The sequence below is a fragment of the Anopheles aquasalis genome, chromosome 2, assembly GCF_943734665.1.
Source record: "Anopheles aquasalis chromosome 2, idAnoAquaMG_Q_19, whole genome shotgun sequence".
In the NCBI taxonomy this organism is placed as follows: domain Eukaryota; kingdom Metazoa; phylum Arthropoda; class Insecta; order Diptera; family Culicidae; genus Anopheles; species Anopheles aquasalis.
The window spans coordinates 41,307,920-41,335,000 of NC_064877.1; the positions used below are offsets into that span (position 1 = coordinate 41,307,920).

The 27,081-nt window shown below is 51.0% G+C and overlaps 2 protein-coding genes across 7 annotated transcripts in view; one reads left to right on the top strand and one right to left on the bottom strand.

The window, feature by feature from the left end:
* The window catches only part of LOC126572147 (uncharacterized), a 46,568-nt gene that overhangs the window by 9,106 nt on the left and 10,381 nt on the right, over positions 1-27,081 (top strand). The gene's annotated exons all lie outside the window — the stretch shown is intronic.
* LOC126572155 (splicing factor 3A subunit 3) overlaps positions 26,728-27,081 on the bottom strand; it is a 1,973-nt gene continuing 1,619 nt past the window's right edge. Inside the window, exon 2 of the mRNA XM_050231235.1 lies at positions 26,728-27,081. This exon is cut by the window's right edge and continues 1,331 nt beyond it. Coding sequence (XP_050087192.1) covers positions 27,054-27,081 — 28 coding nt within the window. The 3' untranslated portion in view covers positions 26,728-27,053.

Here is a 27,081-nt window from a genome sequence, read left to right on the forward strand (position 1 = left end):
AGTCTTTTGTGCAATCCAAACCAACAATTATTAGATTATTTCTCATAACAGCCAAACTGATTATTGGCGTATTGTTTTTGCAAAATGATTCCAACCAAACGATACTACAGGAAGCCACAGTATTCACTTTGTACTTTGTAACTCCTTGAACCGACACCCACCGCATCGCTTATCGCATGTCGAAGCCCCGGATCCTAATGTTTCTGTTAACATACGCAAGCAATTGCTTCTACCAAAGGTTATCAGCTCATAAATTCTGGTGCACTCTGTGACTGTGCTAGCGCCACTAACGCTAACTATCGATCGCGGCTGTAGTGGTCAGTAGTTTTCCATCCTCCCCCCTTTCGATGTTCCGTTCCATACTTCGCTCCCGGAGCATTTTTGGCACACACATAGTTTTTCGCAGCACAATCTGTGCGTAACTTGTGTCAGCTTCTCGTTAGGCAGGCTAGCTAGCTAGCTTGCGGATCGATTTGCGAATGCGACGCGCCTTTTTCACGGCACCGGCCCTTGGAGTAGGAATTATTTATTCGTTCCGCGTGGCGTGCATATCACGGTAATCCGCCCCTGATGCAACCATTGCGGTGCCAAACCCTTCTAGGGATGGAATTCATAAGCTTGGTGTGTTTTTTTTCTTTCTTTCTTTTGCTCCAGTGCTTCACTTCTAGCACCACCACCCCACGCGCCGAGGGTGGCATTGATCGCGGAAGGAATATTTAAATGCCACTTTATGGCTATCGCGGTTGCGGTACCGCTGGATCGCTAGAGACAAGCGGACACGCAAAGGGAACCCCGACACCACCATACACCGATGACCCGATCGTGTCAAGTGTGTGCAACCACTTGACAGGCGCGCTTGCGTTTCGCTTTAACCGGTGGGGCCCTATAGGTGCCGGCACGTGTTCGTTGTTACCGCGAGGGACCGCCGCGAGGGTTACAATCATGATAATCATGATGGTAATTGTTACGGGAGTAGTGGCCACAGGGAGTGGGAGTTTTCGGTTGCCTTCGGGTGGCCGTCCATTAATTATAACGATCAACGCGTGTGACCGATGACTCGTACGTTATCGTACCGGGGGAATAATAAGCATCTTTATGCGATCGCCGCTAATGCATGTTGGGGTTGAAGAGCAAACAGCGCGCTTGGTTTGATTTGAGTTCACGAACCGCATAAGTTCCGATCCAAGCAGCTGCGATGGAATCCGTTTCAGTAGCTAGCTCCACCATCATTGCCACGTGTTGTCCTCAAAGGCGTGCGTTCCGCGTGACATGCTGGATGGAGCTGGATGCGTCAGCGAAGTCAATAGTGTTCAGAGTGCGCGATCGCTACACCGTCTTTAGTACAAACAAGTCCGGCATTTAGATGATCAGAGTAAGGATGCGGGGCCATTCCTGACTTATCGCCAAACTTGCCCAACGAATAGCGATCGTCGAACCGTTTTGGCATGATCGAGATGTGTGGCTTCCGGTGGGAACGAGATTTTGGCAACGAGCCAAAGCCAGAGAGATGAATCTCGTAGCGAGTCCATGCTACGTGGCCGGAATTATCGTTAATCCAGTCGGAACGAAGCATTCGCTTCTCCTTTCCATCTTCCCTCACTGGAATGCACCTTTTTGGCGGGAGAACAGTACAAATTGCTTAACACCTCGCGGCCACTGGCCCGAGAGAGAGCCTGTCGGAGGTGACGGTTTCAATCTATTGCGCACTTGGCAAGGATCACCATCTGTTGCACCAGTTAGATACATCTGTTTAGCATTTCTCCCCAAGTTCCAGTTGCAGTCAAATGGCGCACGACCATTTCGGTTTCGTTCAACAATTGCTAACCGGCCGGCCTTTCGTCACCAAGCCGATTCGATAGCGATTCGCGCGCGTGTATCCTGTCCCGGTGTGATGAATCGCGTATCGGTAGTTTCCGCCTTGCGCAGTTCTTGTTCGCCCGTTGTGTTTTGCCATCTAGCACGAAGTGCTAGAACCGAAACATCACCACAACCGGCACGCCACGATAACCATTTGAGCTTCTCTTATTTGAGTTGGTTGCAAATGATGCACCGCGTAGTCACGGAGAACCGATTTTGAAACGGTGAGTGATGGTGATGATGATGATGATGATGATGATGATAGTCGGTTCGGTACGAAATGCGTCACACGTTTCGCCGAGTTTTATGAGCGCATAAGACACTAAACGAGGGAAAACGATTTGCGTAGCAGCGGCAACAGCCAGGCAGGCAATCTTGAATGCAGCGTCAATTTGCAGGCACGGCACGGGGGCCAACAGACAGGCCAATCCCAGCCAGGCTACCAGACACTGCAGGCGACAATCAAGCTGCAGGCGGCGGTCGCAAGTTTTGATGGCCGCCGATCGTAAACTGATCCGCCTCAGGTGCGCGGGTCACGGAATAATGGGGGGTTTGTTTGTTTGTTTGTCTTTCTGCGCGCTTTATGCTTTTGTATGCTATTCCGGGGTGCTATCCTCGACTATTCAATTAAAGGACCGCGGGACCGCACGGTTTAAGCTAATCTTCGTCTCGACGACGGCGTGCGGACTCATTTGGGGCTCATTTGTATGGTTTCTCGGTGACGCAAATTTGGAAGCCACTAGACTACTCGGTTGTCAGCATCGAGTAACAGAGGCGTGCTTGACCTGTCTCACCACAAAGCCGAGCGCAACACCCCGCTGTTCGCGTGTCTAGATGCGATATTCTAGCGCGAGCAATTAGTGCTCGTTCGTGTCCGGCCATTGACGTACGATAGAGATCGAATCCACCGGTCCACCACGTCCAATTGCGGGCAACTAGCCGCAGAGGAACATGGGACTGACCTAGAAAGCATAAATACTATCCGTCTGTAGTCGCGCGAACTGTGCAGATCAGTATCGACGATCCGATATGACGACTTATCGCGTCACTTTCGGCAATTTGCAGCCACCATTTAAGTCCTCTATCATACCATAGCTGCGGTGTGGATGTGAATTCGTTTCGATTTCATAAAACCACCACCACCAGCAGCAGCAGCAGCAGCATAATTATGGTCCACCTCCAGCGTAATGCTAACGATGGTGTCGACGTAATTGCCATCGTACACGTTGATTGCGCCACCGGATCGCGGATCATACGATCGCTAACCGATCACTCACGATCCACGCACCTGCGCTGACGTGTCCTGCTGGCGTGATCCGGGTTGCTCAGAGGCGCTTTCGTTTTTAATTCGGTCGCTCGATCGCTTGCGATCGTTTTCACTGATCAGTGATGAGTCTCTTCTTCTGCTGCTGCTGCTGCTGCTGCTGCTGCTACTGCACGTCATCATCATCATCATCATCACGGTCATTGTGTAGAGGAAGAAACGGAGCAAAACAACAATCCAGCCACTAATTATCATACGCGATCGAGCGCGATTGGCACGGTTTAGCGATAGAGACCTCCCGCCTGTTGGGGTTGGCCGCGAACTGCGGACTGCCGTTTCGCAAGATTTGTCTGGCGTGATCGGAGGGATGGGGAGTGGGGGAGTGCCAATCTTTCGCACCGTGTGCGCCATGTGTTCGTCCTTCGCGTACCCGTACCCGCAATTTCGAGGTTACGAACCACCACCCCTTGATCTCTGTTGCTCCGTTCCTTTCGACCGGTTCGTTCGTTCGTTCGTTCGTTCGTTCGTTTCGACAAATCATCGTACGCGGAGTGGGTTCGACCACGCCAGACAGGCTGGCGGCCGTCGTCGTCGTCGTCGTCGCAACCGCAACCCAACAGATCGCGGATCAGATCGCAAAGGAGCTCTCCGCCGCGCCATTCGCGGACCACCTGAAGGTCTTTCCTACCTTTCGGTGTCTCGCAGATGATCGTGTGCGTGCTATGTGTGCGAGAGACTGGCTTTGGCGTTTAATTACTCGAGACGAGAATGCAAATCCACCCCGGACCAAGGAACGGGCTGGCTGTGGATTAGGAAAGGGGAAAACAGGGACGATGGTGGTCTCGTACCGGTTCGGTGGATTTCAATTCGCAAAAGTGACACAAAATGAGCCGCAGAACCACCAAAATGATGGACACAACACAGTGCACGAGACACTCTCGCTCACGTTTAATGGTGTCTCGTTCGCGGCGGTGTTGATGGTCCACCGTTACCGCCATCTAATCTAATTTCGGTTGTCCCCTTAATGGGGGAGAGAGGGATTAAAATAGGATTAGTAGAAGTAATACGGTCGGGGGGCCGTCGTTTGCCAATGTGTGCCGGTTGATGGGGGCCTTGAATGCTTGAAAATCCTTGGACCTCTTGGGTTACTCGAACGAACGGAATGCACTCGACAGAGAGAGAGCGAGGGAGCATGGGTTGCGCCATCATAAAAAGGACACCCGTGGTCTGTTCATTTCACCGCCGAAGGGTGTGCCCGATATTACCGTGCCTGCGAATCGTACAACGACCGAACGATCGATCATACGATTTTGGGCTGGCACGGGCTGCCACCGGATCGTACCGGTGGCCGGCCTGGGGGTTGTTACATACATTGTCGCTTCGTCCCGTATCCAGTTCCCTCCACCAGCTGTTCCGCAAAATGATTTCGATCACTTTACGCGTCACTTTAGCTCATGAATTCCGCGATCCGCGAACCTTCTTATGGCAACGATCACCAGTGATTGCGTGCGATATAAAAAGGGGGGGGGGGAAGAAAAAGGGGTGGTGGTGGTTACGTTGTACTATGCTTCGAATCGATCGATCAATTTACGCACCATTTGTGGGTTAGTAGAGTTGGCGTTTGGATCGCTATCCAAGATCGGATCCCCGTGGTTGGGGCAGTTTGCAACATTTCTAGGTCACGTCCGAGTGTCGCTCTAGTGCTTGTGTATGTGTGTCCTTCTTCTGTTTGCCAGCAAAATGGCGAACAAACAAGGCGGTAGCATGCAGCCGCAGAAAACACCAGATTAATGGAGTTTTAATTGAAGGTCTACTCCTCCTTCTCCTGCATTCGACGTCGCTGTCATGTTTGATGCCGATCGTTTTTTGATTGATGATCGTTGTTGCAAGTGGCGGGAGCCGCGAGACGCGGTGTGCAAAATTATTTATTTATTTTTCCCCAAGATGACCTCGCCTGCGGGGGCTCGAGCGGTCGAGATATCGTACGCTGGTTGACGTCAGCAGGCGAATCCGGATCGAACTGGATTTGTAATACCAGGGCCATTAGTGGTGTCTTTGTGACATCGACATGCAAAAACGGAGGGGTTTTTAAATCCTTCCAACAATCTGGTCACCCTTTTCGGTGATCCCTCTCCCCCGGGGGGGGGGGGGGGGGGGGGACTTTTTTTACGATTCCAGACGCTCGATGTAATAGGATCGCCACGGAACCGAGTGTGAGCTCGATCGATCATTCGGAATCGGAACTGCGAAATCAATGCCAGACACTCGCCAACCGCAAACCTCCTCCCGGGGTCACTGTTGAGAGCAACAGCGAGAGAGAGAGAGAGAGCGAGAGAGATTGTCGGAACTGAAATCCTCCAGAGATCGTCTGGTACTGACGCACGGCCGGCCCCCCTCTGGTACGACAGCCACTCGAATCTCAAGCTACGAATGAGCACTTCTCGTGTAACGTGACCGGGCTCCCACAATCCGGTTCAAACTGAACTCGCAGCTTCCCCCCGAAGGGTGGCGGCAACAGGTCTTGCGAAATCCTTGTCTTGTCTGGTCTCTGGTGCCTGTGCCTTCGAATGGCAATGGGGCTAGAGGGCAAATCCGACACCTACCACAACCCACCACCTCAGCTGGTTCCGCCCCTACATTGGCAATCACTCATGGTGGACTCAGTTTTTTTTTTTTGGTTTTTTTTCCTCCCAACTCTCCGTACTCGAGTGCTGTTCAAGTCGTCCTTCTCATCGCCAGAGTCGAGTACTTTGTTGATGAATACATGGGTGAGGATTGAAGTGACTTTTACCAGCGTGCGATCGCGAAAGAAGCGAAAGAAGCGAAAGAAAGGCGCGCCCGCGCACAAACCACTGGCCCACTGACTGTGTCCTGTGTGTGTCCACCAGGCCAGGCCGGTTGAAAGGTCGAGATCGTGTTAGAGACCTGCCTGGAGGGGGCTCTCGTCGCTACCTATTCCTATCGCACAGTTTCGCGATACCGAACGCCATCACGCGCTTGATTGACGCGCTCGGGATGAGATTCGCTCTTGAACGAATCGAAGCTCAACGTGAACCTGGTGTGTGCCTGTGTGTTCCCTTAGCATGTGGTCATAATGAAAACCAACCTTTTCGGGGAGGGAAAGAAATATGCTACGAGGTGAGGTGTGCCGGCATGCTCAAAATCGGAAGCTCGATCGCACATTCCATCCAGACCCCAAGATGGTGTTGGAACAGATGTTCGTTCCGACGGTTAGCGAATGAACAGATTACGTAGCCGATGGCAGCGGCCGCACCACGACGCGGCAATATGATTGACATGTTCGGCTCCTACAGTTTCTGCGCCTGGCGAATGGCTTTATGTAATGGGCAAATGGAATGAACTGGTAGCATAATAATACTTCCACACCGCTGAAACACATCGCGCAATCATCGCGAATTCAAATCGCGCGCAATCAGTGCTCAGAGGATCATCAGTGACGTGATCGCAAACACGTGCGCCTAGATCGTTCAGGCAGTCCAGAGCGGAGAGCGTTCTACAAAGAAGAAAGAGCGATCGTTTGTCTACAAAGGATCGAACGGGTGTCAAATGAAAGAGCAATTGCAGCGCGACATCTGACATGCACCAAGAAGGCGGTCTCGGTTACTTTTGCCGTTTTTTTTTTCCTTCGACTTGGAGCAATGGAGCGCGATGGCATCGACACCGCGCAGTATCCGCGACGCTTCACTCAGCAGCACTCGCTCTGGTAGTGTCACGTACCTTTTACCCCGGTGCAATACCCTGACCGGTCGCCGGCACACGCGCAAAACTTTGCGCACCGGCAACGATACTCCTTTATGGCCGTCATCGCACCAACCGCCAACGCGATTGAGCGAGACAGAGACAGACACACGGACGTCCGTCGAGATGGTACTCGACGACACGATTCTCATCCTGTCACTTGGCCTCATTTTGGAGAACAAACGGTCGTCGTCATGGCCCGGCCTTTTAACGATTCATTCCAAGTCAAGTACGACTTCATCTGACTTGAACGGATGGATTTCGGAACAGAGTTTGTCGTTAAACCTTTGGTGGTTTGGCGTCCACTCAGTGGGAGTTGGTGAACGCGTCGCTTCCCTCCTTGGCACGTGTCGTTTTCATGTGCGTGTGCATGTGTGTGACGCCAGGAGAATGAGCTAATGCTCTAAAATGGCAGAGTCAGCCGCACACGACGCTGCTCCAGCAGCAGTGGCAACAACAGCACCCCCACCACCAGAGAGTCTTATCGCTGGACGCCATTAATATTGACTTTCGCGTCGCACCGAAGTACAGCGCTCTGATAACGGCAGCGTTGAGCAGCGGAGGCAAATATTAATCCAGCACAAATATTGACCACAATCACACTCGCAGCTCGCTGCACCCCAGACCATCAGGTACGGTCCGTAGTTCCATGTCTCACGTCGTTTGCTGTTTTTGCATACGAGGAGCAAGGATCCAGCGTGTCGTGGGACGCGCTCTCAACACCAGCCACCGCCCGGCCGAGGACACCGCGGAGCAGTACAAAAGCCTCTCCGAAAGTGGTTTGAACTTCAGGTCATTGTGAGGACCTGAGGAGTTGGGGCCAAGGTTTGGCGAAAGCCAAGTATTGTTGAGTGGAACACGTCGTCGTCCCATCGTTAACATCGTTTGCTCCTGTTGTGGGCAATGTTTGGCGAGACGATGGTGCTCGAGGATGGTGTTGTTACCAAGGTGCTTGCAAGTGCTGCTGCCCATTCGTAACCTTCGAAAATCCAAGTCCAAAATGTCACTTTCCCCACCACCCTGTTGGTCTGCTGGCGGTCGAGCGTATCGCGAGATGATGCGTTTTTATGATCTTTCACTCTCCAAACTGTCGCTTTTCCGTGCTTCTATACGTGATGGTGGCAGCAGCAGCAGCAGCAGTTAATGATGCACTCCACGCTCCTTCTTGATCCTCGCAGGAGCTTGTAGGAGCATCCACCCGTTTTTTTTTTTTTTTTGGAGGAGATGGAGTAAAAGTGAAACACACGCCAAGTCAAGTCAAGGTGCGCCCGGGCAAGGCTTCACAAATCGAATTGGCGAAAGTTTATGTTCGTTCGGTTGAGTGCCACGAACCAAACGTGGCGATGACGTCAACGAGTGTGCGAAACGCGTTCCGTTTCGTTCCGCTCCGGTTCAGCTCCGTGACTCTGCGACAACCGGTCTGGGCTGGCCTGATGGTGGTCCGTACCTTTGGTAAGATCTCCCATCAGCGGCCGGAATTCACGGGGTAGACTCACGGACGCGCCGACCGGCTTTACCAGAGACAGACTCACTTTCATTCGACCATGATGGACAGATTTTGACAGCCCAAGGAGAGCCCGCCGGTCGACGGTCACGCTGATAAGACGACACGCGGTGGGGCGGGAGGGCTGATTGGTCCTGGACCTCGACCCTCCTTCTCCCGCTACTCACCTCCTCTCCGCCTGTAGCTCTTGGATCCTTCAGGCGTGGTCTTTGGTTATGGCATTGTTCTCAGAATGCGATCTCTGGCGATGCTTGGCCTGAACAGAATCTTAAGGCACAGGACAGGCCCGGGGTGTTGGGAGTTCGAAAACCGCACACACATAAATGGGTCATCCGTCAATCAACGGATTCAAGTAGCGAGTGCCGGTCCATCAGTCACTTCAGTTCGGTTTGTGGCCGTACCACATGTGTGGCCGCCATGCGAACCTGCTGTATCTGCTGCTGCTGTTGCCGGTGCTCCTCTCTCTCTCTCTCTCTCTCTCTCTCTCTCTCTCTCTCTCTCTCTCTTTCCTCTCTGTGTCCTCGCCCGCCTGCGTTGCGTGACACACTCTGCGATCAGCGGCAGTCTGCAGAACCATTTATCTTATTCTTCGTGCTGTTTCGCGAACTCTTCCTTCCTGTCCGGAATGCCACCAAACCCCGGAGTGGGGCTGATGTGACAAGAAAGAGGCGGAGGATGTCTCCCTTTGCATGTTGGCGCGGTCGTCCTCGGTTGTAACGAGCGAAATGGAAACTGAGTTTTTTTTCGCGAAGGTTCTTCAATTAAGCGCTGGTACAATGGTTCCACGGGGCGGACAAGAAGCCAAACAGCAGCAGGGTGAAGGGGCCTTTGCAAAACTTGCTCACCAGCCAACCAACCAGCCAGCACACCAGACAGCCGGGCGTCCAATGACAGATTAATTAGAACGCAACGGAAGCGGTCGGTCGGCCTGCCATGTCGTCTCGATCGTCTCGTCGTCCCGAGATCTGACCTGCTTTTGCGGTCCTAGGATGTCTTCGGTTCCGTAAAAGCATATATGCCTCAACCGTATCGATCACTGGTTAGCAACATGTGTTAGCTCATCCATTTGTCTCGTTGATCTGCGCGGAATTTGGTCTATTTGTGAAACAAAAGGTTTTCAAAATGTCCAGAAAAAGGTATTTGAGTAACTAAACTCTCGAATCGCATTCCCAGTAACCAGTTGGACGATGATGGATGAACATTCGAGCACTTGATCTTTCCACCTGCCTTGATGGATCGACGTCAGCGCATGCATCTCAGAGCCGGGACTTTCACTGGCTACCCCCCCAAAAGTTGAATAAACGCCCCAAAAGTAATCGTTTATTTGTTTGCGAATTGAATTCGTAAATATTTTGACAGCTACAGCATCGTAGCACCATTGCGTGGAGCACGGGCGCAAGCGTCAAGAAGCGATATCTGCCAGGGCAGAGCAGCAGAGCAAATATGGTCCACGATAGTCCGCTCTATGGCCGTCTGTTGGGTGAAGATTCGCGTTGCTCCTTGCTTGCTTGCTTGCTTGCTAGCGGCACATCGCACCTTGCCAACGGCACCGGGGCTACTGTATGTTTGCTTATGTTTTCGTATCTCCCGTACCAGCACCGGTACTGCCACCGAGGGAGCAGGGACCATTTAGCGTCGCACTGCCTCGTAATCCTGAACTGCGAGCTGCCATGTTTGTGTATTCAATCGGATGGTAAGCCCGAGACCGAACCGTCCGAAGAAGGAAGGATCGCAATTTTGGGGGTTTCTGGAGTTTTTTCTTTCTCTCTTTTCATCGTGGAAAGCGCCAGCGCGGAAGATATAAACCATTTTGATGGTTGAGATGCCATGTCCGGATGATCAATGACCTGAATTTCTGGGAGTAATTCCTTTTTACTGCAGATTTTAGGTCGGCAGCTGCATTGTAAACCGTTGCTTGATCACCTAAAGTTAATGCACTGTCCGAAAAAATATGTTACACAACATTTGCTTCGCATAAAGCAACTCGGCGATTTCCTGCTTATCATGACGATCAGACCTCGACGAGCGAAACGCCCATCTTATGCCATTTGTCTTCCTGCTCGGTCGAATCGATTTGATTTGCGCACACATGGCGTTTGATCACCATCAGTCATCTCTCCGCAAGATCGATCGCTAGATCGCTCAAAGTCATCGCTGTACGGCCGTTGGAGCTAAAAGGGCTGCATTACAATTAGCTGCGCCACACCCTCTCGCCCGTCTAGCCGGAGGATAAACACCCCCCTCCCTCCTCCTCCTCCCAACCTACACACAGCGATCCGTGAGCGAGTTGAAGGTGTTCCGAAGATCGCCTCGTTTGAAATTCAAATTTATTCAGATCTAAAGCCCGTCCAGTTGGTTCGGTGTGTCGGGCATGTTGTAATCGAACCAGCACCAGCGGTATGTATCGATCGCGAACGTCGCCTTTAAAATATGACGTTCAGCGGGCGGATGGTTGGTGCAGAATGAAACGTTCCGCAGAGATAGACTCCGTATAAGCTAAATCATTTTATTTGTCTTAGCACAAGGAAAACGTGATACTCGTTGGTCTTTATAATGATGTTGTAGATGTTTTTGGATCCTCATTTTTATTCTCTTAAATTCGCATTTCCTTCCCTGTAACTTATCGATCAACTGGTGGTAGACTCGTTTGGAACGAATCTGATGTGGGAAGTAGTTAACCATCGATGGCTTTTTACCGCCCAGTTTCACCTCTCCAACGCACAATCCTTCACGTGATCATCGGTCGTTGTTGAAGGACATCTCGACATGCGATCGTCCTCTGTACTACTCTCTCTACACGCGACCTGGTACTGGCTGAGCCGGGTTCTGTCTCAAAAGATTGTCCCTGACCCTCACCATAATGTCTATCACACCATGCTCCTCTCCGTTGACATGCCACTTGGTTCTAACGAAACCTTTTTGTTCTTCTTTTCTTCCACTCTCTCTCTCTCTCTCTCTTTAAAGGTGAGTCCCAGTGCTGCCCAAGAACCATCAACCACCCCGGGTGATCATGCCGCACTTTGCTAATTGAGTCAAGGCAAAGAGAAAGGAAATTCTAACCTCATTTCGCCGTTTCGCCGATGTTTGACAGCTAACAAGAGCCGCCCCATGCCACGTCCAACAATGGAGCAGCGGCCATAGTGCGGGTGTCCCTCGTGGATGCCGGATAGATCTGTGGATAGAGCAAAAGCAACAGCTGCTGCCGCTGCTGCTGCTGCTCCTTGGGGCATGTTCCGCCGAACAGCTCTTCGACCTTCCGGCCCATCGCCCATTTTCCTACCAATGGCCATTCCAATTTCTTTCATCCATTACGCCCCGATTCAAACGGCCACCAGGCCGCCGGTGGTTCGCAGCACGCTGGCCTAATTCTCCTTTTTCGACTCCGCGGCCGTGCCGCAGTGGGGCCAAACTTCCTTTTCACGCCGTCGGTCAAGATATGGTTTTTAGCGGGGGCACGGTGTTTTTTTTTTCGACGTTTGGCAATTTTTTTTTTCGACTTCCCAACCTGATGTCCTTCTCGGCAATTAGCAAGGAGAGGAAGGGAGGACTGTACGGGAGTGGGGGCTAGGGTGTTGGTTTGAACCTTTTTTTTTTCTTCCATTTCTTCAGTTCTTGGTTCAGTAAATGGTTTCGTGGGGTGTCGCTTTGAAGCGGCTGAATTGGTTTCTGCTTCTGCGGTTTTACGCTTGACTCTCGCGCGATGATGTGTCCTCGGTTTCATTCTGCTCGCGCCACCCTTCTGATTGATGGCATTGAGAAATGTGAATTTGCAAACGTGCGTTCGTGCGTGCGTTCGTGCGTGCGTGCATGTGTCACGGCGTATGTCAACGCTGGGGGGATCGCGGTGGAAACCAAGCGACAAGGTCGGCACGACAGCCGCCGGCACGGGTTCCGAATGAATGGTAAATTTACGGAACCGGCAGCTGCCCTGTCCGCGGCCACAGCATCAGCAGCAGCAAAGCATGTAGATACATGTAGCTGCTGAGTGCTGTGTTGCCCGCATGAGTGAATGTTGAGTCGCGAACATTAATAATCTATTCCTGCTGGTTCGCTTAAACGTGTGCTGCCCGCTGCCGGTTAGCGGATGCGTTATTGGCGTCGGATTTATTGATGAAGTTAGTGCTCATCAGAGATTTAATTTTTTATGTGTCGCGACTCGACATTTGACGTGATGCAATCAGAAACATTCTTCCGGAAATTCCTTCCAGTGTTGTCATTTCTTTTCATTGGGTACAGTGGTTGAAAAACAAGAGTAAATATTTAAACGAACGCAATGCTTGTTTCAGGTTCACTTGCTTTAGTAATAATTGGTTGTTGGTCAAAGAGCTTAAAACATTATTCGCGTTACAATACTGCTTGTATTATTCTGTAATCTTCTAGAATGTGTTTAACTCAAACTTTACTATCATTATGTTATGTCATTATCATTTGATTATATTTGAAATCATTTCAGTCAATGAGTTTGAATCCTTTTCAAGCTTCGATCGTGCCCGGCGACACGTGCCGTGGACAACTTGTTAAAATTAATTCGATAATCAGTAACGATCGCATGATGAATGCAACTGCAATGTATAATTCTGTTGCACACGGGAAAAACGATTCAATCACGATCACCAGTTGTCCGCCTAATTTGATCTTTTACTTTTGTGCGACTAAAAATAAACACCATGCGATTATGGCGCACCAACAAACCATTAAAAAAGAAACCATTTCAGTACTCTTGTCCTATCTACTCACTCTTTTGAATCGTCTTTGAAAAATGGAATGGTGAAACAATTTCGAAGATCACTTCCAACGCAATCACTTCCACTCACCGAACCACGGCCCTCAGTTGATCACGAGCCAAAATGCTGTCCACGACATGCCTGCTGCAACTTTTGCTTGAAGTTCACCGACGACGAGGTGCCCAAGGGCAGGGTCCCACATCACGAAATTCGGCGGCATTTCGGTGAAAAGTCAATGTACCGTGCGGTGCTCGGGATGTCGCCAAGAATGTGTCTCACCTATTTGCTTCAACGTCACTTGAGGGGCTGGTCGGAAGGGAAAATCGATCCTCTTTTACCCTTCCAATTTATAGCTAACATCCGGGCGGAATAGCGATGGCCTTCGGTCAGCCGCAGCGACACGGTTGGCAATGAACTTGCCAACTCGCGTTCGTTGGCCAGAACATTGGCCGCTGTGGTGTGTGATTGATAGTCTGTCCCGGTCGGTAGCGAGTCTCTAAGCATGGTATTCATTTCCATTAACCTTCGCTTCGAGTTTTTGGATCCGTTTCGATTCCGTAAATCGGCCACGCCACTTATCCTGACAAGTTGATTGGCTTTCTCCGTTCTGTTGCCGGTGCTGGCCCCGGGGTGCACACAGAGTAATGAAACGAGGGACCATTCTGACACCGGTGTGATGATGGTGATCATGCTAGAACGTGATATATTCTTGTTCCTGTCCTTGAGACCCACGGAGAGACCGGCTTCTGTCGTAGTCTATGTCCACATCGCCGTGACACCGAGGGTCTTTTCTCCGAAACAGCGCATTCCTTAGGGACGGCATGATGTGTACCATCGCACATTAATGCGCATCGTACGCGATCATAAATTCAAAATTACACATACTCACACCCTTCGGACACATGCGACCTCGCAAAGGGTAACTGGAGACGCCATTTCCGCCCCGCCACCACGGGTATCATCATCAACGGGTATGCTGGCTGCCCTTGGCAGGAGAGAACCCAGCACGGAATGTGATGATGGTTCTTTATTTTTATATCCCCGCTCATCCCCACTCATCCCCGCTCTGTACTGTCACGGTGGAAGGTGGAACAATGATCGCGCTCTGGACTGGAAGGTCCAAATCATCGCTAACAGCTCGCGCTGTAAATGCGTCGCGTGTGTTCTTCGCGAGCACGGAATCCTCACCTAGATCCACCATTCAAAGGGAACATCAGTTCCATCCATTTGTTGACCACCGGTAAGCAATAAAAATAAATCATTATATTTTGCTCAAAACGCACACGCGCCACGTGCGACATCGTTTGCTTCCCTGGCTGCGGCGCGGTCATTCCCGGCGTGCTGCTAGGACCAACGCTGTGATGGATAAACGGTTACGCGGAACGCGGGAGTATAATGGTCATGCAAGCTGCCGCCGCCGGTAATAAAGGGATGTTCTTCGTGGCGTGAACTGGGTGCGTGGTGGTGGAGGAAAAACCATTTTCCATCAGCGTTCAACAACCCTGACCGTCGTGTGCATTGCGATGGGGATCCGTGTTGCCGGTCGCTTAGTTTTGTTCAATTTCTGTCCCCATCCGCAAACACTCGGCTCGGGGCCCGCGTTGGTCAGCTTGTTGGACGGAACAGTTTATTTTTAAAGTTAGAAAATTCGGGTCAGTACATGACTCTTGAACCCGGCGGGGCCTGTTCCCGGACTTGGCGCGTTCGTTCCGCTCGCTCGCGATCAGACAAACTGTAGTCTCCGTGTGTTTTATGAGAAATGGCCCCTATAACGCGTATGATTAGTGGTGCCATTCTTGATTGACAATTCGTTTCACGCTGCGACGGTGTGGTTACTGCAGGCAGACTATGAGAGACTTACTCGTCTTGCGCAGTGGTTTATTGCATTTTACGCTGATCGAGGGATAATCTAAGTAAAAGCGTTGCACGCTTTAATGGTTTCTTATTTTTAATGGGGCCACTAATGAGTTATTCGATCGTTAATAATGCTCTCACACCTCCATTTGAACAATGCGCGTTCGTATTAAAGTGTCAACGACCTGTAGGATATGTCTTAGCTGCAGCTAAGATACTATGATCGGAATTTTGGGTTTTCGCCTTTTTTTTTTGGTACATTCTTTTGGGTGACCAAGGAGATTAATCTACATTTGTACCTCAGAATGAATTTCGCAGTAAAAGTGTCGAATATCATAAAGAATATTGTGTAAAAAATCAATGTTCGACCATGCTTTCAGTATGTTTTTCAATTAAGCACGCCTAGAATAAAACGTAACGACTGTTTTTAGTGTATTTGCAATAAAAGGAGTGACAAAATATGTGAATCTTTCGATATTTATCTTGCGAATGACCGCGACGACGCCCCAGCCCCATTAACTTTCCCTCAAGCTTCGAAAAGGCCACCGTTAGAGCAGAGAGTCCGTACCCCGTAAAGTTCCGGCGTTCTGAAGTAATACAATCCCTCGGTTCAAGTTCGCCCAAGGCATAAATCTTGCGTAACGTGAGCTCTGGAAGTGAAAGCCAACCACCGCTTCGGGCTCTCGGCCAGCACCTATGGATTGAATGCTTAAGCAAAAAGGGTAGTTCCTAAACACTCTCACCACCGGCCATCATCATTAGCCACGCTAACAGCGCCCGTTAGCGCTAGGATCCATCGCTGTGCTACTGTCGATGCAAATCTGCGGACACCTTTAACCGATCACCACCTCACCATCCTTCCTTCTACGTCGAGCGGGGTTTCCCCCGTTGTCAGACGACAGGCGTGCCCCTACCCAGTTAGCAATTTGAAGCGCTCGGCTTACCCCTCTGCCTGCGACGTAGCGGGATGAAGGCTGCGGCGGCTGAGAAAGAAGCCCCCTCTGCCTGCGACGCGGTTGAGGAAGAGGCGAGCGCGACGCTCACTATGAAACCGCTCGTAGGCAGCGGGGAAAAGAGCGGAAGAAACCGCGGGGGGAGAAGGTTTCGTGCGCGAGCTTGTGGAGCGCGGCTGCGGCGGAGGAAGGGCGGAATGGGAAGAGAAGAGGGGCGAACGAAAACGAACGCGAGCTTGTGGGTTTCAATTACGCGGAAGGGGAAGGGCGGCAAGGGCAGAAGGGCGATGCGTACGGCAGCGCGAAAGGAAAAGGAATAGAAAAAAAGAGAGGGAGCAACCTCGAGCAAAATTCGACTAAGTCCCGATCGCGGGCAGTCGGAAATTTTCTAAGTCCCGGGACGCACGCTCTACGCTGGCGGCAAAGTGCAAGTGCAGAAAAGTGTTACCAAGGTGTTGACGATAATCCACACGCAAGGTAAGCCAAGCTGGCGTTGTAAGGTGCAGTGCAAAAGGGTTAAACACTTTTGGATTTTTCTCTTCCTTTTCTGCATGTACCCGAGCATTGTGATCAGCGTACGCGCACCCAACATCAGGCCGAGCAGGAAAGTTCTCGATCGCAGCTTGGATCACGCCACCACAACGACGCCTTCAAGCAGTGAAGAGTACGACGCCACCACCACCAACAGCAACGCAGAAAAATGACGTCACAAAATGACGACGTCATATACGTGTGACGTCAGCAAAAAGAAATAGAAAAATAAACGCCACCGCCATTGGGCGGTAGCTCATCGACCAATCGCAGCGTAGTTCATTTGGTTCATTAGGGGGGGGGGGGGGGGGGGGCACACGAGAGCACACGAAGGTGGGCTGCGTTCGGGTTTCACGAAAGTTGGTTCTTGGGTGCCTTGGCCCCTTGTTTCTCGGTTGGGACTGGGGAAGACGATTTGTATTGACTCGCTTATATGCCAGAACCAACCAAGTCCCATCTCAGAAACAACTTTTCTATAGTGAGAAAACCTTCTCACTGCGAACTGGGTAGGGGCGGGTACCCAGTTCGCAGTGAGAAGGTTTTCTCACTATAGAAAAGTTGTTTCTGAGATGGGACTTGGTTGGTTCTGGCATATAAGCGAGTCAATACAAATCGTCTTCCCCAGTCCCAACCGAGAAACAAGGGGCCAAGGCACCCAAGAACCAACTTTCGTGAAACCCGAACGCAGCCCACCTTCGTGTGCTCTCGTGTGCCCCCCCCCCCCCCCCCCCCTAATGAACCAAATGAACTACGCTGCGATTGGTCGATGAGCTACCGCCCAATGGCGGTGGCGTTTATTTTTCTATTTCTTTTTGCTGACGTCACACGTATATGACGTCGTCATTTTGTGACGTCATTTTTCTGCGTTGCTGTTGGTGGTGGTGGCGTCGTACTCTTCACTGCTTGAAGGCGTCGTTGTGGTGGCGTGATCCAAGCTGCGATCGAGAACTTTCCTGCTCGGCCTGATGTTGGGTGCGCGTACGCTGATCACAATGCTCGGGTACATGCAGAAAAGGAAGAGAAAAATCCAAAAGTGTTTAACCCTTTTGCACTGCACCTTACAACGCCAGCTTGGCTTACCTTGCGTGTGGATTATCGTCAACACCTTGGTAACACTTTTCTGCACTTGCACTTTGCCGCCAGCGTAGAGCGTGCGTCCCGGGACTTAGAAAATTTCCGACTGCCCGCGATCGGGACTTAGTCGAATTTTGCTCGAGGTTGCTCCCTCTCTTTTTTTCTATTCCTTTTCCTTTCGCGCTGCCGTACGCATCGCCCTTCTGCCCTTGCCGCCCTTCCCCTTCCGCGTAATTGAAACCCACAAGCTCGCGTTCGTTTTCGTTCGCCCCTCTTCTCTTCCCATTCCGCCCTTCCTCCGCCGCAGCCGCGCTCCACAAGCTCGCGCACGAAACCTTCTCCCCCCGCGGTTTCTTCCGCTCTTTTCCCCGCTGCCTACGAGCGGTTTCATAGTGAGCGTCGCGCTCGCCTCTTCCTCAACCGCGTCGCAGGCAGAGGGGGCTTCTTTCTCAGCCGCCGCAGCCTTCATCCCGCTACGTCGCAGGCAGAGGGGTAAGCCGAGCGCTTCAAATTGCTAACTGGGTAACAGCACCGCTAATGGAGGTTTCGTGGCTTTAATTTGCTTTCATCTATCGCGATCTATCGCGCCACCATGGTAGGGTGTTGGTTGGAGGCCAATAAACTACTTCTTACCGAGGGCTAGTTAACTGTGGGGCCGGTCAACCGGCCTGAGTTGACATATCAATCTGTCAGCAGCAGCAGCAGCAGCAGCAGCAATGTGCAGCAGGTTTTGGTCGGAGGATTGTTGTTTCGATCAAACATCGTTCGTTGTCTTGCGTGGCTTGCGAACAACGGTACGATCGCACGCGATCGACCTGCATCACCCGCCTGCTGCAGTTCGCAGATATCGTGTTGTAGATGAATTTTACGATCGACCAGTTGCTGCTGCTGCTGCTGCTGCTGCTGGTGCTGGTGCAGCAGCAGTTTTACGATCTTTTGTCGCCGGTGGAAGGTGCGAGAACCGCGGAAACCTCACCTCGACTCGGGCCCGGCGCTAGTGAACTTTGCGGCGTAAAGTTCAAGGCAGGTCTGCGGGCGTTTTGCGTGTTCTCCGTTCTTCGTCCGCACCGCTAACGAGCTAGCGTGACTGAGTCGACACGTGACTAAGACTATTGTGCCGTCTTCGGTGCGTCTCGCATGCTCTCGTGACAAGCGAGTTAGCCAGCGAGAGCCATAAATTATGTAGCCAGGTCTATCGTCCGGAAGCAAAGTGGCGACGAACGCAGCAGCACATCCAGCAGTCACAGTCGCGCGGCAAAGAACCGTTCAACCGGTCCGCGAACCGGTAGAGTGTGTCAGCGGTAGCGCGCTTAAGACGCTCGATCGTCGCCGGCTTCTCAAGGCTTGGATCTCAGTCAAGGTCGGCCATTGATTTATGGTTTGTTGTTTTTTTTTCGCCAGTCCCTGACCCGCACCTACCACCATCATGAAGCAAAGACCCACGAGACTAAGAAGGTGACGAAGCACTCACTGAGGACCCCACAGTTAGATGGTTTTTAGCATGTTTGCAGCGTGATAATCACATCCCGCTCAAGGTCCGCGCACTCGCGATGGTGTCGATGGCGTGCGTACAAGAAGAAGGAAGTGAAGTGACTTCCCCCTCCCCCGGTGGGGTGTAGAGGATGTACAATTTATGTCTGTAAATTACAAGCCATCGCTGCAAAACCAGCTCATTAGATTGTGCTGCAGTCGAATGCTGGTTTGCTGCACCGTTGCACCGCTCGCTTGTTCTGGCCCATTTACACAATCAATGCCAAACCGCGTACGTACGCGGTTCTGGTTTGAAAATGAGATGAAAACCATTTTATGGCCTCGGCGACAGTGATGGCGACGATGGCGCGCCGTGAAACACACCAGTGACTATAGTGACCGCTAATGGGCTTCTCGGCAACCCTCGCGGAAAGAATCTCATCCACGACACAAAGAGTGCGAGTGCCAGGCGGAAGGTCCCCGGCCCCCCTCCCTAAGCTTCTAGACCACATTTGCAACTGAACCTGTTGGCCTTCTGCTGCATCACTATCACTTGTTAGCAATCGGGAGGGTGCCCCAAGCGACGGTAAACGCATCCTGCGTACGCCACTTTGCGAGTGCGTCATGAAGACCTGGACTCACCGAGTGGTGGTTTCGGTTTGCTGTTTTTTTTTTTATTAGCATTTCCTGTCACCCGTGTCTAATGATCGTTGTGGGAGCTACTGGATGACTTTGGCCCCCCGGGTTGGGAGGTCCGTGATCCAAACCTGGCGCGAACCGGGGTCGCATCGTGTAATTCGCCCACTCTCACCGTCGAGGTTATCGGTACGGTGCGACGACGATGGCCACGAGACAAACGTAACAATCATCGTGTACCAGATTAGTTGTTCTAAGGCTCCCACGGGCGGCTTCATCATCCTCACCATGTATGGTACCTCACGATCGTGGTGGCGCCCCGTAACCGGAAGAGCGCGAGAGATAGATCGCGAGAGTCGTGTCGGTGGGTTTGTGGTCCCGTTGGCAACAGGGCTTCGGGTTTCCATTTGGCCATAACTCACCCATCCGCTAGCACAACGGCAATCGGTGGAGTGGCCGGGTGTTCTTGAAGTGTCAGTACATGATACCGCACGATCCTCTAGTGTGCGATCACGTCTAACGAAACGAAACGGCTTTCATAATAGTAGTGCAGGAGCCCTTGACTGTGGCCATTCGCGCGGTCAAACAGCATCCTTGAGTTCCCGCTTTTGAACGTTCCTCTAACGGGGCGGTCCTACCGGAGTGCTTTGTGCCTTTTGCTGAAGCTTTTGCTGTGCAAAAGAGGGATCGAGCGTACGATCATGTGTGTGATCATGAGGGTGAAACTAGTGCCCCATCATATTTTTATCTTAAAAACTCTCACGAAACCTCACGCTGGCATAACGGGCGTTCATGGCATAGCCACAGCTGTTGCAGTTTGTTGCGATGCTCGTCAAGTACCGTCGATTCTAACAAACGGAGCCAACTCATCATCAGCATCTGGCGTGTAAGGTGATCGTAACTCTACACCAGACAGCACCCTCGCACTCGCACCCACAGGCCACCATGTGTGGGACAGTATGTAGGTCAATGTCGTTATGTTTTTGCTTCCCTTCTCGGTTGGTCTCGCGGTGGTCTGGGTTTGCTGATTACCACCGAAACCCGTACACAGTAGAATCGACGAGTGGAGAAAGCGGCAGCGATAGTGGCGATGACTATTTTTGCCTTCTCGTGAGAACCGATAACAGGCCGAGAGTCGGCCCTTTCTTCGCCATTTTGCGGCTACGATGTTGTTATGCGTTGCGTTATGCGAGGTTCTGACATCGGGAGACCACAAGGGCGCGGTGTACGTGGCATATTTATACTACCAGGCACACGGCGCAGGGCTAGCGAGTGCGCCCAGACAGATAATTGGATTGCGAGCGCCTAAACCTGTCGAACGTAACGAACTCACCGAGAACCGCCGGTAGTAGCACCCGGCAATAACCGGCAATAACCTTCCAAAAGCATCTTTGCCAGCCAGAGATGTTAACTGTCGTGTTGGTATCGTCTCGTCGGCTAACGTGCGGTTTAGTAGCGCACGGGAAAAGGAAGCCCGAAGAAGCCAGACACCAGGAGTGCCCCACCAGAGGCACTGCTGGTACATTCGAGAGAACTCTCGAGCACGTCAGCACGGTTACGGTTGAGAAATGCGAAAAGTGAAGGTTGCGCGCCCGTCGTCGTCGTCTCCCTGTCTCGGTGGCAGTTCTGCCTCTTCTTGGGTTACACCGGATGCAACAGGTTGTGCCGGTGCGCCACGATTGTTGTTGGTTCGACGAGTGCGAACTCCACGCCGTTGCACACTTGTTCTAGCTGGCCGTCCCCGTGAGTCATACGATGGGTGGGCATGATGGATGATTGCATAAACCGCGGTCTGGTGCACACTGTAATAAGCGAGCCGTAAAACCCCAGCCTTCCCCCACCTCGCTCATCACCGCCGTCGCGGGTATGATTATTCAATTATACCTCCGTTCGGGAGACTCCTGGCGCTTCTCTTCCACCACAGTGCAACCTGCCAGACAGACGGCCAACCAGCCAGCCAAGCTAGTCAGTCAGCAAGTCAGTCAACCGGCCATGCGTGAAGCATCGCACATCACCAAATGGACCGAGAAGCGGGACGAGTGTGTGCTGGTGTCCCGGCATCTGCTGCTACCGGCCAATCGGCCAAGTTCTCATCCGTACATCGGCATGTGAGTGCGGTTTATGCCGCCGAATGCAAGTGACACACGTTCTGCCGGGATCCATGGGGAACACAATTGAATCAAATTGATATCAATCAGTGCGTGCGCGCGCCCCACGCCTGGAATGTTGCCCAAGGGTTGACTGCTGCTACTACTCCAGCCTGAGAATGAGAAGATCGGGGACCCTTCCGCTGCTTCCGGTCCCGGCAGTGATCTTAGTACTTGCTTAAATGTCTGCTCTCGTCTGCGATGACGCAGGTTATCTATTATGCACGTCACCGAATTATCAATGTTCTCTCACTGGCAGAATACTTAGTGTCGCGCGATGGCCAGCGTGAAATGCTGTCCACCGTTCTCTCGGCGAGTTCTGGCTTTATTGGAATTGATTAAACATGATACGCGGCGGCTCGGTACCCCGTTACGGTGTCTTTCACGGCTCGGCGCGACACAACGATCGATACTTGGGCGTTCCAATTTAATCTGATCGTCCTGCTAGAACTGCTATGAGTAATATGATTGCCGCTGGGCGGATGGAGGGAGTGGGGACTTGCGTTTATCGTTTTATCGGCCTTTCGATTTAATTACCGACGAGGATGACTGTTGGTGCGGCTGTGATGGACGCCCGATCCAATCACCGAGCGGGTGGTGGTTATTGATGACTTGGTTTGATTATCCCTTCTAAACACATTGCTTTGTGTTCCAACATGCCACCCAAGCGTTAACCGATGATGACCGATGAGACAACGGCGGTTGGGTTGATGGTATTCTCCTTGGAATTTTAGTGATGAAGTGAGGAAGTTAAACTAACTAAGTTATATTTACTTTAAATAATATTTTCATGATTTTGAACTTCAGAACAAACATTTCGAAATGTCGGAAGTGAGTCCTTGCTGAGGATAATGTAATGTTTTATTTAAATAAATGAATAATGTAAGTGGAATAGAATTTATAGTAAAGCGTTTTATGGATCATTTGCTGTTCGTATATTAATTTTCCTAAGGACTATGCCCACAGTACATTCTACGGAGTACTGTTCTACGAGTTCTTGTTGCAATCACGTGTCCATTTTGTACAGGATCACATTCAATCGATAGTAATAGAAACTACAACCTCCCTCTTTATCAAATCTCTGCATATTCAATTTGTATTTAACAATTTCAGTCTGAATCCCTTTTTAATCACCTGACGGCGTGCTGCAACATTCATCGTCCTGTAGTTGAATGTTGGATGCGCTAGGTGAAATTCGTCCAACCTTATTTATAAACCAAAGGCTCTCCCGCGGCCCACAAACCGCAGGGAGTATCACATCACGCTCAATCCCTTGCACTCGATTGCAACCGATAGTCGACTGTGTGTCGCCATTCGCGCACGCCACTCGGCACGGCTGGGGTTCGGTCGCACTTTCTGCCTGGCCTCAATGCCTATGTTGCCATTTCACTACGCAAACATCGGCCATCCGATTAACCATCGGCCAGAGACTTCCGGTCCATGAGAGGGACCGAGCGAGATTGTGAGCGCGACAGCAGCGAGATCAGTGAAGTGTTATGGGGTTAGTGTGCGGCCGCCATTGCTTGTTTTGGCATCGATCGAGTGTGAAATTCACAGCTGAGACACTGACACGACCCTTCGCTCGGTTCCGCCCTGGGCTTCTCGCCGTTGACATGCATTATGGTGCAGCCAGCCAGTGCCAGAGCATCAAAGCCTCGGTGGCGGTCTGATGATGATGCCGATGGTGCACGGGCAATTCGCAGCTTGTTACTTCCGCCAACGCGACGCCATTCGATGGTGGGAGGAAGAGGATTCGTGGAGGACTCGCGCGCGCGCACGCGAGATAAAAATAAGCTACCCCGCATCCGTTCACCGTTACCGTTCATCCCGGATCGAACTCAACAGCATCATGTTCCGTTGGTTGGTTTCGTTTGAATCGTACCGTGCTGATTAGACATGCAGCATCCCCAACCCGGAGGCAAATCCCTGGCCATTTAATGGGACCATTATGTGCGCGCCAGGGGCTGATTTAATGTGGCGTTGTGAGTCACCTCTGGGGCGCCACGATAACGCCGCACATTTATGTAAATTAGTGTCCATTCGTAATAACCTTAGAAGGTTTTTGTTGTCCTTTTGACTTGCAAAACTGTTCAAGCAGAATAAAAAATTGAATCCACGCTATATTTGCACGCTTACCATGGAACCGATAAGAAGCAGCCCGAGCCGGAGGCCAAAACGATTGGAGTTGGTCAGCAACAAAGGGAGGGGTTTTCAATTATCGCGCACTTGTTACGATGTGTGGGCATTGTGCGTATATTATATTGGCGTACATTGTTCTCGCTCCTGATATCGTGTTATCGCGTTTCACGTTTCGAGTTTTTTTAAACGAAAATAGTCTCCAACATCGCACACAGTTGCTACCGCTGGCAATGTCTCCATCGCTTATCGTACAGCGACTGGTGCAAAGCGATACGCGTCGTCCTGATGATTTACCACTTCCCTCATTACGTAATAGCCAGATTGCGCGAAGATTGTGTGTTGCTTTTGCTTTCATTCTGTTTCGAAAAAAGAAAAGCAACAAACGGACGCCCCGAAATGTGGGTCAGTTCCTAATTCGGGTGATGGAGTTTGGGGGCCGACTCTAATCTCACCCGTGCAATCTTCTGGCTTGTGCACCCGCTGCTTGTGGTTGGGTGGAACCGGTTGTAAGCGACGGGCTTGATTGAGGGGTGACCGGTGAGGGAGCACTCAAACCATCAACACATTGCAACCATCGCCAGTATCCGAACGATCTAAGGAGGTTGGTGGAGGTTGAACACATGAAACACAGGCTGTTCATGGCATACTGGGGTATGTACACTACCGAGTAAACCAAGCTTCTGGCGCTAAGCTAAGAGCCACTGAATCGGTTGTACTGTCTGTGGCCGAGACCGCCGGTCCCCGGATAAGGCGCGTGTGTACCGCCACCATCGCGATCCGGTAGTATCGGCAATGGTCTCGCTATTAGTGAACGAGATACCGATGCCGATGAACGTCCTTCAACCCCCTTTTTGGGGGGGCTAGAGAGTCAGTATTGGTGTGCTAGCGTGTTGTTTGTTAATTTTGCTTCTGCTTTTCGTCGCGTTGTTCCGTCAACGATATGGCTGGCTGGCTGGCTGCTCGTTGTTGTTCGCATCTTGCGTTCTCGCAGCCGCAGCCGATGGTTCGTAAACAGTTCGCTGTTTTCTTGATCCCACGTAGTGGCAACTTCCTGTTCGTCTTGCTACTAGCTTGTAGCGCGAGAAATAAAAACATTAATCCATCAATGAATACTTTGCAAAAAACAACGCTGGCGGCGGCGCACTCGATGATACAAATGGCGGCCACCACCATGGTGGCTGGTTGAGTGAGATAATGGATGAAGCATATCGTTCGAGGGTCTTTTTTTGGGTGCGTACACTCTGCTCCTCCTGCTCCATGTTCTGCTCCTCCTGGTTTGCTGGGGACCGCGACTGTCTGGAGCGCACGAGCGGTGAGGCATCCAACATCCATCCCAACACCACGGTTATCATGGGGAGTGCTCGGATCCAAACCCAACACCACGGTTATCATGGGGAGTGCTCGGGGTAGCGTGATAAAGACTGCGAATTCTTTCGGAAGGACACACCTGAGACGCCTAAAGAAGAGTTGGATTCGTAAACAACATTCACCTTCGCTGCGGCTCGCGTGGCTCCGGTTTTTATAATTTAAGCATACTCCCTGGTCGAGCTCCGTTAACCGGTTTCTCGCCGGGGATTCCGTTGTATTTATAATCCAAAAATTACCTTTTCACAACTTTGCTCGCAACTTGTTTTCATCGTTTGTTTGTCACCTCCCCAATCGCGGGGGGATAGAGCCGGGGCGTTAGTCAGGGCCAGAAATCAGACTGAAAACTACAGATTTCTGGTTCTCTGGCTTCTTTGGTTGGTTTATTTTCGTGACGAGTTCCGTCACCCCGGTTGTCTCGTGACTATACCGGCCGTGTTTTGTTGTTTTGGAAGATTTGATGGCCTAACTAAGCGCTCTCTCGATGGATGTCTGCTGATGGAAATTGAGAGATGGCAATATATTCAGAGTTTCGTTAACTGAGTTTACCAAGATCTACCAATCGATTTCTCCAAGTATTCGTAGCTTTTTTGTGATTTTCTGTCATGAAACGGTGCTATGCGATTTTAAAGTTCACGGAAATACATTTTTAAATTAGATTAGCACCACAAGCTAACATCTAGGTGTGAAGCGAAAATTTAGATTCAGTCAACGCAGTTGGTTGACTACCGATTGGACACCTTTATTGACATCTTACTCCAGGCTCGAAGGTACTAAAAGGCAATGAAACGTTTTTTTGAAAGCACCATAAAGGAAGGAGGATGAGTAGAACCGTCGAGAGAACGCAACATCATCGCACACATCGCGGTTGGTTACAGGAATGGTAATTAACACCTCAGTCGTCCAAAAATGGCTTTCTACCATACCTGCCAATGCCAACTGTGTAAACAGTGGCCGTTCTCCGGGCGATGCAAGTACGCTGAACCCTCTCGCAAAAGGGCGTTTTTGTCGTGTGAATTCGTATTCTTTATGTGCTGAGCAATGATAATGCTATATGCGATAGAGAATCAAAGATTGATACAACATGATCTATTAACCGAAAACGTGCCGAATACGATAGCGTTTGCTAAAATTATGTCGATCCTTTGGAATGCTCTCCGATTAGATAGGGAGTAAATGTATGGAGAATCACGAATCAGACATGGGTTTGCGACCATAAGACATATGGAGGAGGTCTCTTTATCTTTCTGCTACCGGTTGATGGCCAGACAAGATGATTGATTGAACGATTGATAGCTGAATTCACGCTGCATGCCATTGCCGTTTCGATTAGGTTGTTCAAATAAACGTCCCTTTTGTCATGTCCTGAAATTGTTTAAAATTATTTAATGGAATCATAGATAAAGTATATAGACATAAAAAAATAACAAAAACAAATGACGCATGGTTTTGGTATGATTACTTTATTAGATGGAGCGGTAAAGGTGAAGCAAATGCAGCCAACCGTCATGTTTACACTCGATCGCCTTTTGCCACTACGGGCGGATGGCTAAATTTAGACCTTCTCGCGCTTCCTGTGCGCGTGGTGCGGGGCGTACTTTTCTGGCTGTTGCCAAACAAACCACTTTTGCGCTTTTTGCACGAAAAACCCATCCCTCACCCGAAAGCACACGCCACGAAGGATTACGAAACGGGTTGTGCAGGCAAGTGTAAACAGGCGAGGCGAGTGTCGTGTCTGGCGCCACGATAACCAGTGTGCCGGCCCTGGTCCACACCCTACAGCAGCCCCTGCTTCTGCAGATCG